Source organism: Arachis ipaensis, chromosome B5 (assembly GCF_059453495.1).
Source record: "Arachis ipaensis isolate K30076 ecotype BB chromosome B5, ASM5945349v1, whole genome shotgun sequence".
Classification (NCBI taxonomy): domain Eukaryota; kingdom Viridiplantae; phylum Streptophyta; class Magnoliopsida; order Fabales; family Fabaceae; genus Arachis; species Arachis ipaensis.
The window spans coordinates 112,261,839-112,278,458 of record NC_142440.1 but is presented as its reverse complement, the minus strand read 5'-3'; the positions used below and the strand labels follow the sequence as shown (position 1 = coordinate 112,278,458).

The 16,620-nt window shown below is 35.2% G+C and overlaps 1 protein-coding gene and 1 pseudogene across 2 annotated transcripts; both read right to left on the bottom strand.

Moving 5' to 3' along the window:
- Positions 1-4,620: 4,620 nt before the first annotated feature.
- On the bottom strand, positions 4,621-11,780 carry LOC107643760 (uncharacterized). 2 transcript variants are annotated; one of them, XM_021124189.2, is made up of 8 exons: positions 11,443-11,471; positions 7,003-7,721; positions 6,625-6,863; positions 6,335-6,538; positions 6,155-6,247; positions 5,958-6,062; positions 5,442-5,843; positions 4,621-4,856 (listed from the first exon to the last, which is right to left on the bottom strand). In XM_021124189.2, exons 1-7 carry the CDS (start codon positions 11,469-11,471, stop codon positions 5,700-5,702), a joined length of 1,533 nt encoding a protein of 510 aa, XP_020979848.1. In that variant the 3' UTR covers positions 4,621-4,856; positions 5,442-5,699. The 2 variants fall into 2 exon arrangements, 1 of the variants encoding a protein (XP_020979848.1); XR_015883679.1 differs by lacking the exons at positions 5,958-6,062; positions 6,155-6,247; positions 6,335-6,538; ... (1 more) ...; positions 7,003-7,721; positions 11,443-11,471 and adding an exon at positions 11,658-11,780 and having other exon boundaries at positions 5,442-5,737.
- Positions 7,900-9,086, bottom strand: LOC107618653 (uncharacterized; annotated as a pseudogene).
- Positions 11,781-16,620: the final 4,840 nt, after the last annotated feature.

The following is a 16,620-nucleotide window of genomic DNA, read 5'->3' as shown; positions in this document are numbered from 1 at the left end:
TTAAATTGGTAAATAAATAATTTTTTATTTAAATAAAAAAACCTGCAATGTAATAATAGTCTAACAACATTTCAACAATTTATTTTAAAATATAAATATTAATAAAAAATATCCATATTTAGATTCAAATAAAATATAAAAATATTTATAACAAGTATGAAGATCTAAAATTTGAATTTTAATTAAAATTTAGGAAAACAATTACATATTTATGGATTTAAAATGAAAAGGTTAATGACTTTATTAAATTCATTAAGAACATCATTTAATTTATCAATATTTAAAGAAATGCGAGGCTAGCTTGGTGTGAGACCATAATAGCAAAAATGAGGTCTTAGAGTTCGAGATAAAGCTATCAAAATTTGGAGAATAAAAACTAAGTTAAAGTTGACTTGCAATGATGATAAAACAGTAGCAACGAATCTCAAAAAGGAATTAGCCGAAACTGAGAAGACAGATGAGATATTCGTCAGAACAAAATTAAAAGGAGAAGAACGGAGAACCAAAGCCATAAAAGTGGCATCAATTAAGAACTTTACTCACATAAAAAGAGGAGAGATCTTGTAAAGTAAAGTCTTTTTTGTAGGTGATATTAGATTGCTTGTTTGATGTATTTGTTAGGTGTTATTCCTTAGGTACTGTAGCTAGTTGAGATTTTTGAAATCTTTTTAGTGTTTGTGTTTTGGTTGTTTTATTTTTTTCTTTAAATTGATGTAAACTTCTATTTTGGAGTGCTGACTTTTTCTTCCCTTATGGGTCGAGAATTTTACTAACATTCGAAAAAAGAACTCTACTTAGACTATAATAAACTGACTATAAAACCTGATATGTTTAACTCATGTCCAACCTATAGATAGGGTATCATTGTTCACCTTTCATATTTCTTATACTTTTGCTATTTGAATATAGTATTTGCGTAATTATGAACTAAATAAAATTTAGCGCTCCTTCGCAGTAGGACACACTTCATTTGTAAACTGTAGTACAGTTAGCAAGAAATGAAAACATTAAACTCTCCTACGTGACAATTAAAGTAATTATAAGCATAATATTTGTGTTAGTTATAAATCCAATTCATAATAATATAAAGAGTAAAGAATCGTTTTTGTCCCAACGTTTGGGGTAAATCCTATTTGTGTCCCTAACGTTTAAATCGTCCTATTTGTATCCCTAACGTTTGTAAAAGTGATTCAATGTTATCCTGCCGTCAATTACATATCATGAGCACTTTAGTTTGAGTTTTAAAAATTTCTTCTTGAAGTTAGAATATAAATGTCTGGGATAGAATCGATGATCTACTCCGAAAAATAGTTCATCAAATGTTGAAACTAATTCCTACAACATTTACATAATTCACTTTTATAGGGACATAATTGAATCTAAACATAAATAGTGGGTATAATATTAAAATCGAACACATCCAAACGAGACCTAATTGAGAATGAATACATTCAAGTGAGAATAATTGAAAAATATAATCTGATTTGTTAGTATAATTTATAATAGGATAACATTGAATCACTTTTATAAACGTTAAGGATACAAATAGGACGATTTAAACGTTAGGGACACAAATAGGACTTACCCCAAACGTTGGGAACAAAAATGATACTTTACTCTAATATAAATAAGATCTCAAGCTAACATTGATAAATAGTTATCTCTATCTGATATTCGATATAAGCCTAGGAGTGCTATTAAATTAAAGCTCATGCCATGGTAGATTTTCTAGTAAAGATGGAGCTTCAAATAACAAAAAGAGAGGTGTTCATCTCATCCTAACAATAGGGAGTAACTAGTTTTTCAAGTGTCCATAAAATACGATTTTCTGATATCAAATAATCAACCTGAGTTTGAGGATTTGTTGGTAGGATTGTTATTATCTTAAGATGTCAGAGCAATTAAGATTACGGTATATAGCGACTCATGACCTCACAAGTGAACGGGAATATTAAGTTCGGGATGCTCTTTTGTAGTTATACCATCAAAAGGTGCAAAATCATGTAACTGAATTTGACTCATTTCTCCTAGAGAAAAAAAATGTAAGAGTAGATGTTCTATTTAAGTTGGCAAGCACAAAATTAAGTAACAAAAATAGAACTCTAATTCAAGAGGTATGTATTACAAGAACTTTCAGTATCTAGGGTGATAATTTTGTATATTATGAATGTGCTCACTTGGATTCTATTAAGTCAAACTTGCAGTACGGGATGTTACCATCAAATCCAAAAGAGCCAAAAGTTCAAAAATTCAATATCGGATTATTAATGACTAGCTGTACAACGAGCACTACAAGAAAAAGGGTCTATCGCCACGCTTTTATGAGGGTGACGATTGATTAGAAATTTGGTTACGTTTTTTCTTGCTATGCTTAAAAAACGTGGCGAAAGGGGTCTATGGTCACGCTTTTATGAGGGTGGCAATTGATTCGAAATTTGGCCACACTTTTTTTTGCCACGCTTTAGAGAGAAACAGGGACACCTTTAAAGCATGGCAACATGGTTTTGTTATAGTGACATTTTAAAAGCATGGTCGTTTCCTTTAACTCTTTTGGCCCACTTAAAAAATGTGCCCAAAAGGTTTAAGGAAAAAAAAGCTTTTGTTCAAAACAGTTTCGAAACCCTTTCAATTTACATGAAACCCTTTTGGCCGTTCCCTAAACACTAAAACACTAGCAAATAACCCTAAACACCAGTGATGGCAAAGAACCCCAGCACTCCGAAGAACATCGCCGACACTCGCAATGCCTCCGTCGGCGCTCCCTCTTCCGGCACTCCCACCATCCCTGGTCCCTCTGTCGGCATTCCATCTTCTCGTTGGTGACTCCCTCTGGCGGTGACTTTGACTGTCCCTCGCAAACCCTCCATTGATGCTCCCTCCGCCGCTGCTCCCTTCCGTCACTGCAAGCCCCTAACTGTCGCAATGCTCTCGTGGCGCTCTCTCTTCCGACACTCCCACCATTGCTGCTCTGATCCCACCATAACTCTCTCACCAAACTCTCTCTTTCTCTCTCTCTCTCTCTCTCTCTCTTTCTCTCTCTCTCTCTTTCTCTCTCTGGAGCAGCATCAGTAACACCTTAGTACCTTACACATCATCCAGTTTAGTTTCCCGGATTCCATTCCTCAACTTCCACTTCTACATCCAGCAGAGATTTTTCTTGGTGAGTTCAGCTCCTTTCTAATTCTTTTTTCCCCTTTCCCTCAAATGTTTCGTGGAATTTAGTGGTTGAGATTGCTCATTTGGGAGATTAGAGTTTGGCAAGTTTGGAATTTGAAGATTTTAGTGAAATTCCCGATTTTATTTATTTGTATTGTTATGTTATGGTATTCTTGGTCTATTCTAGCTTGTCGTTGCTATTGTTACTAGGGTTTCTCTGTTTTGTTCATTATTATTATTATTATTATTATTATTATTATTATTATTATTATTATTATTATCAATTAATAATTAATACTATGATATTTTGTGACATGTATTGCATAATGGTGATTGACTTCAATGGTTTAATTGTTGCACATTTGGTAACTTAGGGTATTATTATTGGAAGTGAGTGAATGTGCAATGTAGAGGGCAACTGGGGACACAAAAAGCATGGGTAAGAGGTCACTTGAGGATGGAGAAGATGACCAGCTTGAACGAAAGAGGCCTGTTCTTGCCAGGTGCTTCTTCCTTATCCTCTCATCTTCCATTATTGATTTAGATATTCTCTTGGCTACTGGCATTGTTTAATCAGAAACTTGACCACTACGTTAAAGTCTTGATCACTTCTAACTTGTGATTGGTGACTCTTAACTATACTATCATATGTAAATGCCATTGGCCCAATTGAAAGTTATAACAGATTTCTAAATTTTGTGAATAAAAAACAGCAAATAGAGATAGCTATATTTATCTGCTACAATTAATTAACCCCATATATCTAAGTTATTCACATTGTTGTTCCTAGAAAAGAAACATAATCAGTTCAAAACCCACACTACAAAAAAAAGGCCTATGGTCACGGTTTTTTACCGTGGCCTATTCCGCCGTAGCCATAGGTCTATGGTCACGATTTTTTTACCTATGGTCATGGTTTCTATGGTCACGGTTACAATTTTCAAATTCTGACACTTTAGGCCACGATTTTTAACCGTGACCATAGGGCAATCTATGGTCACGCATAAAAACCGTGACCATAGCCTCTATGGTCACCCCTCCTCAAAACCGTGACCATAGTCTTATCTATGGTCACGGTTTTAGCCATGACCATAGAGCCTATAGTCACCCCTCCTTAAAACCGTGACCATAGCCATATCTATGGTCACGGTTTTGGCCGTGACCATAGCCTCTATGGTCACCCCTCCTCAAAACCATGACCATAGCCTTATCTATGGTCACCCCTCCTGAAAACCGTGACCATAGCCATATTTATGGTCACGGTTTTGGCCGTGACCATAGCCTCTATGGTCACCCCTCCTTAAAACTGTGACCATAGCCTCTATGGTCACCCGTCTTTAAAACCGTGACCATAGTGCCTATGGTCACAGTTTTGACCGTGACCATAGCTTGTTTTGTTTTATGAGCTTTAATTTTTTTAAAGCATAATCACATCTCAAATTAATGATAATCACAAAATAAATATAAGAACAAGAAATGTAAATCATAAAAGTTTCATTATAAACTAGATATGTTTAATTTTTAGTCTATACAACAGAAATCAAAATAGTGTAATGTATCCAATTACATGTAATACTGCGTAAAGTCTCTTTTCAAAAAGTACAGAACACATAAAAAAAAATTACATTTAGATAACTAAAGTGTAAGACCCATCCCATGTCATATTTGTATGGAACATATTTTCTTCACATCATGTCTTCCTACTAGCTAAAGAAATAAACATGTTAAAACAGAGCAACATTGCTTTTGATAATGCAGTACATATGCAGCAAAGTTTAATAAGTCAATTAACTTTAAAATTTCAACCACTAAACAGTAAGGAGTATTTGCTAGGGTTTTGATGAGTCACATAAAAAGAAAATCTTAGCCAAAACTTATACATACATGTCCCTCTTTATGTAAACAACAAAGTCCAATTGATATAGACCTATCTGTAACACAAGTGACAAACCTAAATAATAATTGTTGAAAAAAAATTCTAAATTCTATATGGTACCAAACTTGTTAGCCTTCAACTTGTTAAAAAAAAAATGCTTATTTGCTTCACTGTAGCCCATCATTTAACAGTTAAATGTTGCATGCACTTAGTGAAAGTATCTTAAGTTTTTTTCCTTGTGAGTGGTGAGGGATCAATAAAGAGGAATTAAATTAATAAAGATGAGCACAAGATATAAAAAGTAAAACAACTAAAGTTTAGAACCAAAAATATAATGGTTTAGCCAATCAGCTTAGTAAGTACCAAAACCATACTATTAATTTAACTACTTATTTTGAACAGCACTTACTTCGAAATCCTTTGATACATGGTTCGATCCAAGTGAAGGAGGAATGCTTCGCCGCGCATCATTTGGTGCACTACTCGCATCAGGTGGAGATTGTTGGGCGGCTTCTATCATTACTTGCACTTGTTCTGCACTCATACCAGGATTGACTTGTTGCAACAACGTTTTAATCAAGTTTGTTAAACCATCCAACTTGGAAGTTAAGTTAGTTTGATTTTTCTCCATAGTTGAAACCACTTCAGTATGTTGTTGTTGCATTTGTCAGATCTGCTTATCCTTTTTAAGAGAGGATTTTGTGACTGATCGACCATAGAAATGAACTCTACCATGTCTTTCCTTTCCGAAAACTATTTGAACTACCTCATTATCACTGTATCCTGCTTGTTTCAAATTTTGAATATGATCCTATTACACACAAATAGGACCAAAATAAGTTCATGCACCCAAATGCTTCAAAATAAAAAAATAACTAACACATTTCTGGTTTGGTGTACTTTTCTAAGAAACTGGACAACTCACAATCATCTCTTGTGTTCCTGAATCAGTCTCTCCTTTTTTGTTTGTACGAGTTACAACAAACATCTCAGCTTGTAATGGATCTTTGTTGTCCTCCTTCTTTGCACGCTACAGAGAAACCACCAACATTTGACTAACTTAAACACTCTTCATAACATGAAAGATGCAAAAATACTTAAATGCAAAGCACCAAAAAATACCAATTCAGCGCGTACTAACTCAAAACTAACTGGACCCATTCGATGATTCCATTTTTGCTTGGATCTGTTTTCACGATTTATGTCAGAAATAACCTACATTTTGTTGCAATGTAAAAATACAGAGTTAGTTAAATACATGATACCATCATTAAAGCCAAGAAAGTTGTGAAAATAACTTACTTTGCTGATATCAAGCCTCCAAAATTGAACTAATTTTCGAAAATGCAGTTCAGGTATAGTCATTGGACGATTTTTCATCATCTCTCTGAATGAGCTGTACGGTGTATAGTGACATTTTTTTATGCGTTTCTTAAATTGCTTCCATGACTCTCCGATGGTATCTATCACCCAAGGCTCAGCATCACTAGGAATGTTATATTTAGACTACGAAGAAACAACGAATTATGTTATTTTACCATACATGCTAAGCCTATTTGTAAACAATTTAAAAAGGAGAATGATCTACTCACCTTTGCATAATCCAACATTGAAGTTTTAGTCTCACTGGACACAGCTTGCCAATTAGTATATAATAAGGTGACCAAATTAGAGTTTCTTGCAAGTGTGCCCAAGAACCGACTAAATAATTGAACTTGTGTCTTTGTTGGGCCTATGGGTTTGACATTGTACCATGTTGACTCTATTTGTGTTTCCATGGCATGAATATGCTTGAGTTGGGTGGGACCACGAGCTTTTTTCTTTTTGGTACCTATTTCCAATGTCATTACTAGAGAATATTAACAAGAATACTAACCTAATGAATTAATGAATAAAAGAGTAGACTAAATAAAAGAATTAGGTTGGTGTCTATCACTATTTGCTATTGAAACTAGGGATAAAAGCATTACTGTGTTGACTGTCACTACTATCCCCAACACTTGGATTGTGATCATCATAATCATATTCATATTCTTCATCGTTTTCGTCCAATGATATCCCATATTTTTTGAAGAATTCATCTAGAGTCATAATTGGGATAAGAGACTCAATCTTGTGTTCTTCTTCTTCATTGCCATCTTCTTCATTTGATTTCTTCATTGGCATCTTCTTTTTGGTCGGCTTCTTGCTTTGACCATCACCGTCATTGGTATTCATATTGGCTTTACCATCTTCCATCTTTGATTTTTTCATTGGTACCTTCTTCCTAGTCAGCTTCTTCCCACCTAGGGCCTCATGTTCATTGGCTTTCATATTGACTACATGATTTTCTTCTTTGGATTTCTTCATTGGCATCTTGATTTGACCCTCATCTTCATTGATCACCTTGTCCTTGTTGTTTGTTATCTTCTTAGTTGGCATTTTGCTTTGACCTTTATCATCGACTCTTGTCACCTTCTTTGTTGACTTCTTGCCCTTTTTCCTTGTCTCATGTTTGCTACTATCCCCACATACAGCTAAAATATGTTCCCTTTTGATTTGAAATTGTTTCAGCAATGCATAAGCACTTGTGAATTGAATTTTTCCTGAATTTTTTATTGGACTCCTCATCTTCAAGGGACTTCTTTGTGACTCTATTTGTGATAGGGTCCTTAGCCTTTTTCTTTTGGGATTTCCTTCACTGTTCATCCTACATCCAAAAAAGAGAGGTTCAATTAAGCATCAAGTTAATTCAATTGCAAAAAGAGAGATCAAAGAGATATACATGAGAGGTCAAAATAAAGCATCAATATACATGAATGCAAAAGGGAAGGAAAATTAAATATCAACTAAATAAAGCATCAGCATTTTCCAACACCTTATAGTCACTAAATTTCAGCATCACTGTGAAACTCATCAGACTCTGTTTCTTTGTCTTTAGGTTTGATCTTGTTCGGTGTCACATCAACAATAGTAGGTCGCACACCCTGTCTAACCAAGTCTACCTCACCAATTTCACTTAAGGGTATCAGACTATTCGCAGATTCATGTGGCTCTCCTATGTTAGGGTCAAACTGTAATTGGAAACCCATGTTAAACAAGTCTCTTGGAACCGTTTTCATCACATAATGCTTTTGGGGAATATATGGATCTTTCACATAAAAGCACTGGTGTGCTTGGCTTGCCAACACAAATGGTTCGTCTTGGTAACATCTTTTGTTGAAATGAACGTATGTCAAACCATAATTATCTTCCTCAGCCATAAACCACTCACACTTAAATAACACAACTTTAAATTGGCTATAATAGTCTAACTCAACAATATCAATGATTCTACCATAATATCTTATATTGGCCTTGATTGGTTTTTTGTCCTTAACACTAGCAAAGCTTGTAATTTCAGCCACCACAGTGACACCACTATTTTGCGTTTTTCACATCACTTCTCGCCGCTTAGTATGAAATCTGTACCCATTGACGACATAAGCAGAATAAGATTTTGCAACTTTATTTGGACCCTTAGACAACTGTCGTATCCAACTGGGAACATCATCCTTCATGGCACGTCCAGTAAACCATTCTATAAAGTCTTCATTTTGATCTTTAACAACGTTCTACTTTCGCTTCCGCTTGGCTTGCTTTTGTTGCTCACCATGTTCTCTACAAGGGATGTGTATTATTATGTAATACTATACCAAAATTAGTCTAAGGAATAGAAGAAATGAGACGTGAAATTTTACCTCATGTAAGGCTCCACGTTAACGCAATTGTTCAATACATATGCATTAGCTTGAAGGAGTGACTTCTCGTCCAAAATAATTAGTTGTCCTTTTTTTCCACCCAATGGACTTCCCTTGTTTGTGAACAAATTTGAATCAGGATCTTGGGTTGAAGTGCCTTCATCATTATTCCGAGATACTCTGTTGAATCTTGTTTTCACTCCCTCATGCAAATATCTTGAACAAAAAGTTAAACACTCTTCAGCCAAATAACCCTCTGCAATTGATCCTTTCGGACGACTTCTATTGCGAACATACCTTTTTAGTGTGCACATGTATCTCTCAATCGGATACATCTAGTGAAACTGGACGGGACCACCTAACCTTACTTCGTTAGCTAAATGAATAGGCAAATGAACCATTTCAAAAAAGGTAGGGGAAAAATCACTCTCTAACTAGCACAAAGTCTCCACAATCTCTGACTCCAGACCATTAATCTCTTCTAAAGATATTTCTTTTTGACATAGCCGACGAAAAAAGGAACATAAGCGAACTAGAGGAACAGCAACATGATCTGGAAGAATGCTCTTGATTGGTATTTGCAATAGGTAATGCAACATGAAGTGAGCATCATGAGTCTTATAACCGTAAAGCTTTCTCTCTTCTTGTTGTACACAATGAGAAATGTTTGAAGCACTTCCATCAGGCAATTTTGTTTTCTTCAAAACACCACAAAAAATAGATTTCTCCCCTTTGGTCATTGAGAAGCATGCTCTGGCAAGTTTAGTTCTTTTGCCATCCTTCGTATTTGTTGGGTGAAGATTCTTTCGAATGCCCAACTCCTTAAGATCATAATGAGCCTTTACATGGTCCTTCGTCTTTCCAGGAATATCCAATAAGGTACCAACTATACTATCGACTATGTTTTTTTCTATATGCATTACATCAAGGTTGTGCCTGATCATACAATGCTGCCAATATGGTAACTCAAAAAAGATTGATTTTTTTCATTGGCCTTTACTTTTGTTTTGCGTCTTCCCAAAGGCATTATCTACTGACTTTAGCATATCCAGAACCTCTTCACCGGTTAACATTCGTGGTGGACCCCTGAATTCATTTTTTCCATTAAAAGATCTCTTGTTAGACCTCCATGCATGATCAGCTGGCAAAAATCTCCTATGGTCCATGTAAACTGTCTTTTGGCTATGTTTCAAATAACAAAAAGAAGTATCATGGTTACAACATGGACAAGCCAACTTCCCTTTGGTACTCCAACCGGATAACATGGCATACGTTGAAAAATCATTGATTGTCCAAAGAAGTGCAGCATTCATTCGAAAAGTTTCTTTTTTAAAAGAGTCATATGTATCTATCCCTGACACCCATAGCTCCTTCATCTCTTCGATCAATGGTTGCAAAAAAAATGTCAATATTATTTCTCGGTGAATAAGGTCCAGGTATGAATAAAGAGAGCATGCAATATTCTGATTTCATAGACATCCACGGGGGAAAGTTGTACACCATTAAGACAACTGGCCATGTGCTATGTGACACATTCATAGTTCGAAAAGGATTAAAACCGTCACTTGCCAACCCAAGCCTCAAGTTGCGAAGTTCTTTTGAAAAGTTTGGGTACCGACTGTCGAAGTTCTTCCATGCTTGACCATCAACAGGGTGCCTTATGCAATCGTCTTTCAGACGCTGCTCGTCATGCCACCTCAACGCCTCTGCTGTGTTTGGACACATAAAAAGCCTTTTAAGCCTTGGTATTAAAGGAAAGTATCTTAGGGTCTTCGCAGCAACCTTATGAACTTTATTTGGAAGCGCAAAGTCATCTTCATTGCCATCCGTAGTAGGAGTCAGATTATATCGAGACTCTCCACAGATATGACAAACTGAGTCATTTATGTACTCATTCCGATACAGCATGCAGTCATTAGGACATGCATCAATCTTTTCATAGTCAAGACCCAAGTCTTTAACCATATTCTTAGCTTTATTAAAAGAAGTGGGAATATTCAAATCAGGTATAGCTTCTTTTAATAACTCCAAGAGGGAGGTAAAAGATGTATTACTCCAGCCATGTAGACACTTCAAGTGGTAGAGACGAATGATAAACGATAGTCTCGAAAACCCAGTAGTACAATTCGGATATAATTCTAGACTTGCTTCATCTACCAACTTATAAAATCGCTTCGCATCTTCATTCAGCCCGCTGTTTCCCTCTTCAAGATTTGCGATATCTCCGAATGCATGACGCAGTAACCCATCAATGTCGTCAAAGCCGCCTCGATCATCCATGTCACATCCCACAACTATTGAGATTATTGGTTCCCCATGATTGATCCATCTTTTATAACCTTTGACAAAACCATAGCAAATAAGATGCTCATATACGGCATCTCATTCACGCCAATAAGTGTTTCCACATTTTGCACACGGACACTGGATTTCTCTTCCAATCGGTTGTCCAATTGAGAAGGCAAACTCTAAAAAATTATTAACACCATCTATATACTTGTTCTCAAATCTTGGTGAATCCATCCAATCTTTTGATAGAGTATGATTAAACCTAACATTGTAATTACCTGAACTTACTAAACATGATCTAGTAGGTCAATTATAGTGACAATCTAGCTAGCATATACACACTTACTACCTAAATAATGGAAGATCAAATTATTTTATATAACAAGTATGATACAAATTTACTGCTTAGTTCCTTCATTTTGAGATGCCATATGAAGTTGTTATACACAGTGTCACAGCAACTAGTCAACTCTTTTTGTCTTTACCAGTCCAAAAAAATTATACTGTATACAAAACAAAACAAAAAATTGAAGAGAAGCTAAAGAACATTCAACAACTCTGTGATCTATCAAGGTTAAATACATCACCTAAAATAAACAAAATGAAGTCAAAATTGCTTTATCAAGCTCCATTACCTGTGTACTAAAAATTTAGCGCTTGCTGTCAACTTGGTCTTCACCTTTCTCTTCCCCACTTGAAATCCATCTCCACCCTTATTACAAAGTGTAGAACTATTTTCCTGAAAGAAATTCAAGAGCTAGTAATATTTGAAGAGGAAGTAATGAATAAGAATTTAAATATGAATTTTGTCCTATATATGCTTATCATATGATTCAAATTAGGAAGTCAGGCTATAAGTCCTACTTTTTCTGAAGTCATACAACATTGATAAATATACTTGAAATAAAAATAGTAGCTATTTTCATGAAAGAAAAATGAAGAAACTAACTAAAAGTTAGTGACGTAGAAGTAAAGTAGCCCTTGAACTTGATACATTTAATAATATTTAAAAATAAAAAAAATAATACTAACTAAAACATGTAATAATAAAAGTAATGGATCCCCGACACCAGTGATTTCCATTCATTCAATATTTTCCTTACCCTGCCAAAAATAAGGATAAAAATTTACAGATTTATAAGAAAACTTAACAAATACGAAATCATGAGATAGTGAAAAGTTCTCATTACATTGCACAGCAATACTATTTATAATTATTCTTAATGATCCCCACCATCCAATAGCTAATTCCTATTTCAAAATACTAAAATAAAAAACAATAAATAAATGAAAGCAGCATAGCCATTTATTTCCAGCAATAGAAGTAAACCATCACTAAAGCGCTAATAAATGCAACAATAATTTGCTGTCCGAACACAAATTCAAGTATAATAACAGAACAATTTACATTCATGAATTGCAGTATATCTTGGCCTTATGTGAATGCTAGAGTAGAATGTTTTAAACTAAATTAAAACAAAATTCATTCAAGTGAAGGCATGATATTATTAGTGGAACATCTCAAAGGATAAAGCTTACGACTTGCTGTCACAAAACTTTTTTCAATTAAGGGAAGAGAAATATAGAAGAAATAGCCATATAAAAAATATTAGTTTTTTTTTGTATTTGGGCCTTGGCACAAGATTTGTGGTGAACAACCAATATCATATTACAAAGCTTCAAAATCTTGTATAAAATTAAATACATAATCAAATGGCACTGCAAAAGAACATTGGTAACTCTAGTAAGGAGAAATTAAATGCACATCTAAACAAAGACAAGCAACAATTCAATCATTCTATAATAACAAAATCTTGTACAAAATAAATAACAAAATGCCACTGTGAAAGAACATTGGCAACTACATGGAGAAATTATATGTACATTCATATTTCTAGCATTTTTACATTGCATTTGGTGTACAAGATCACATTTTAATTCATATATTTATTTATTGTTCAGCATGCCTTCTTTTTTGTTTAGTAGTTGTTATAATTATAATAGCAACATAGGTACTATATATGATTTACAGTTCTTCTAGATGGATCACAATAATGCTCTATCCTTGAATAAATGCTAAAAATGTGCAGTATATAATTTTTTAGTAGTAATTATAAATGAAATTGTTAAAGGGAAGATTCATCATACCAATTAAACAAAAAGGTAACAAACTTCTAGTACTATCTTCATATGGGATTATTTTTATAGAGAATTAAGTCATCATCTTACTTAGCTTGATGCATATCTCAATACTTTAGATATTTTTCAATCCATTCTACACTCATCTTACTTATATTCTTACTTATTTAGACATCAGAATTTTCTGCAAGTACCTTTAATTCATTTATTTACTCAAAAACTGACGTGAACCCACTTCAAAGTTTTTACCACTGTCTATGACCTCTTTATAAAGCCCATTTACACATATACTATCTGTTTTAGTTGTAGGTAATGAGTTTGGAAAACTCTACATTAACATTTGTGATGACTAAACATTATTAATTTAATTAATTACAGAAATATTAATTCATATATGGTGATTAAATTGATCTTTGCTATACAGGTTCTGTGTGGGCTGAAAAGAAAAGAAAAGATCCTAAATCCAATAAAAATTTCAGCCTTGTGCAAAATTATCTTATGAATGATGGCTGAATTGTTTTGCTTTGTTGGGCCATATTTTAAATGAGCAGGCCCAAAATCTATTCTTGGTATATGACCAACTTGCTTGGTCTGAAATTAAAAGGAATTGAGGCACTATGGTTATGTTACTCTTTTAAAGTAATAAAAAACCCAATTCAATAATTCATGGCTGCATGCTTCCAACGGATCTCTCTCTTTTACATGTGATGGAATTCAAATTTCATTAAAGTAAAGTTAATACTTACATTGGAAACATGAGAGAGAATAAAGCTATTGATTTGATTGCAAGCACTAAAGCTACACGCTAGTCAGCAAAGAGAAAGGGAAATTAATTTACTTTTATTCTCTATCTTTGTTTCATTAATTGATGATCAAAATTTCTCTTTCCTCTCTGTCATTTCACTTCTTCTCTTTCGGTCATATCACAACAACATCCATGGGAGCTAAAACTAGCCACCAAAGAGAAGGTGAATCACACCACAAGACCATCACAATGATGGCAAGAAAAAGTAAACTAAAAGTATGCTGTGGCTAAGATTCTCATTCACTTGTGGTAAGATTTTGTGAAGAGATCTTGGCTTCTCCATACTAAAATTGAAGAGAAGATCTCGGTCAAAGAAGAAGAATCCTTGGAAGGATGGCTTGTCTCTGATTCTGCTCAACCATCACAGGAGGTAGCTACAGTGGCTACGTGATGGAGGAGGCAGATATTGGAGCAGATGAAGCTATCATCATCATGGAGCATTAAGGGCCAGAAGTTCATCTTGGAGAGGAAGGCAAAGATGAAGGGCTCATATTGATGAAGATTGGTGACCAAGGAAGGACTAGAGGTAATTGCATGTTGAATTTTGTATGAGTTATCTCTTCTCTCTCTCTGGCCGAACCGATTCTAGTTGAAGAAGAAGAAGGTTGGCTTGGTTTGTTTGGTTTCAACCTTGGAGGCTTCTCCTTATAAGTAAGGGTGAACAGTCAGGATTTGATTCAAGGAAAGGAAAAGAGTGAGCACAGAGTTCCTAAAGCTCCCCAAGCTTACAGAAGTTCTTCTCCTTCAATGTCTTTTATTTTGTATTTTTCTGTTTAATTTTGTCATATCTTGAGTCTCATGGAAAAAGGCAAACAGTGAGGTTTGTAATGAAAAAGCCATAGAGCGAAAAAAGGCAGAGAATGCAAAATTAAAAGAAAAAGCCATAGATGTCCTTAGAGGTCCTTTGTACATCTGTGTTGTGTTTCATGATTCTGTGAGAATCCCCTTGTAAGTTGGGTTAGCACTTTACAGTTGGAAAGCTTGGCTGTGACCAAGTCAAGTTCAGTTTCAGATTAGATTCTGGACTTGTCCCATATAGGAAGGGTAGTTCCTAGGGAAAATTGGTGCTTGTAATCAAGAATGATTATAGTGAAATTCCATCATTATTGTGATGGAGACTGGATGTAGGCTGCCTTGCACTTAGCAGCTGAACCAGGATATATCTTGGTGTAAATCTCTTTCTCTTCTACTCCATTTCTATTTCTGCTGCCCAGGAGATAAAACTGAAAATATCTTGTGCTGACTGACGAGACAAAAAGAAAAGTCTCGTGGCTGGGGACGAGACAAAAGAAAAAAGTCTCGTGGCTAGTTACGAGATAAAAAGACAAAAAGTTTCCAGAAGTGGTTTCAAAGGCCAGCAAGTATTGTCAAGTGAAAAGGGGGCTAAGATTCAACCCCCCCTTCTCTTAGCCACTGATAACCATCAATTGGTATCAGAGCTTGGTCTCAAAGAGATCAAACTTTGCAGCTTGGAGAAAAGATCCAGATGGCAGAAAACAGTGGCTCAAATCTGGTGTCCTACAACCTGATCGAAGGACAGTCAAGCAACAGACCTCCTCTTTTCAATGGGAAAAACTACACCTATTGGAAGGAGAGAATGAAGATCTTTGTGCAAGTAGTGGATTACAAACTTTGGAAGATTATCCTGGAAGGTCCCCAATATCCAACCATCACAAGTGCTGAAGGAGTTGTCTCTCCTAAACCAGAAGCAAGCTGGACCGAAGAAGATAGAAAGAAGGTGGAGCTCAACGCCAAGGCTATCAACTTGCTCAACTGTCCTATTAGCTTCGAGGAGTACCGACGGGTATCACGATGCACAACAGCAAAGGAAATCTGGGACAAACTCCTAGTTACTCATGAAGGAACCACCATTGTAAAAAAGACCAGGATAGATATGTTAAACAGAGAGTATGAAATGTTTGCAATGAAGGAAGGAGAATCCATTGATGAGCTGTTTGAGCATTTCAACACCATTATTGTTGGCTTGGATGCTATGGGAATCAAGTATCCTGAATCTGTGCTAGTGAGAAGAGTGTTAAGATGTCTCACAAAAGAGTGGAAAACAAAGGCATTAATATTTCTGAGAGTAGTGGTCTTGACTCCATGACATATGATGATTTGAGAGGAAATTTACTTACTTTTGAAAATACCTATTTGAAAAAAGATTCAAAAAACAAAAAAAGGGAATAGCTTTCTCATCTGTTACTAACCCTCTGGATGATGAATCCAGTGATAACTCATCTGAAAATAAATTTGTGTTGTTTGCAAAAAAATTCAGGAAAATGGTAAAGCTCAAGGAGAAAGGCAAAGGAGGCAGCTCAAGAAAACAGAAGAAAGATCTCAGCAAGGTGACATGCTACAACTGTAAGGAAACATGCCATTTCAAGTCTGACTGCCCTAAGTTGAAGAAGGAAGAAAAACCGAAGAAAGGAAAGAAAAAGGGACTGATGGCATCATGGGAAGATCTGGAAAATGATTCAGAAGATGATGAAGAAACCGAAACCATGTCTCAACCATGTCTTATGGCTGACCATGTTGAATAGGTAATCATTCCTAACCCTAACACTGAATCTCTTCATCTTATGATAGATCATCTTTCTGAAAAAATAAGATGCTTTTTACTGGATAATCAAGAA

Excerpts from the sequence above, each read along its gene's own strand:
- LOC107643760 (XM_021124189.2), bottom strand. The coding sequence starts at position 11,471 with ATGGCATCTCAAAATGAAGGAACTAAGCA. Across the intron at positions 6,539-6,624 it reads CAATGTTGGATTATGCAAAG|TCTAAATATAACATTCCTAG; the intron begins GTGAGTAGATCA and ends GTTTCTTCGTAG. Across the intron at positions 6,248-6,334 it reads GGAGGCTTGATATCAGCAAA|GTTATTTCTGACATAAATCG; the intron begins GTAAGTTATTTT and ends AACAAAATGTAG.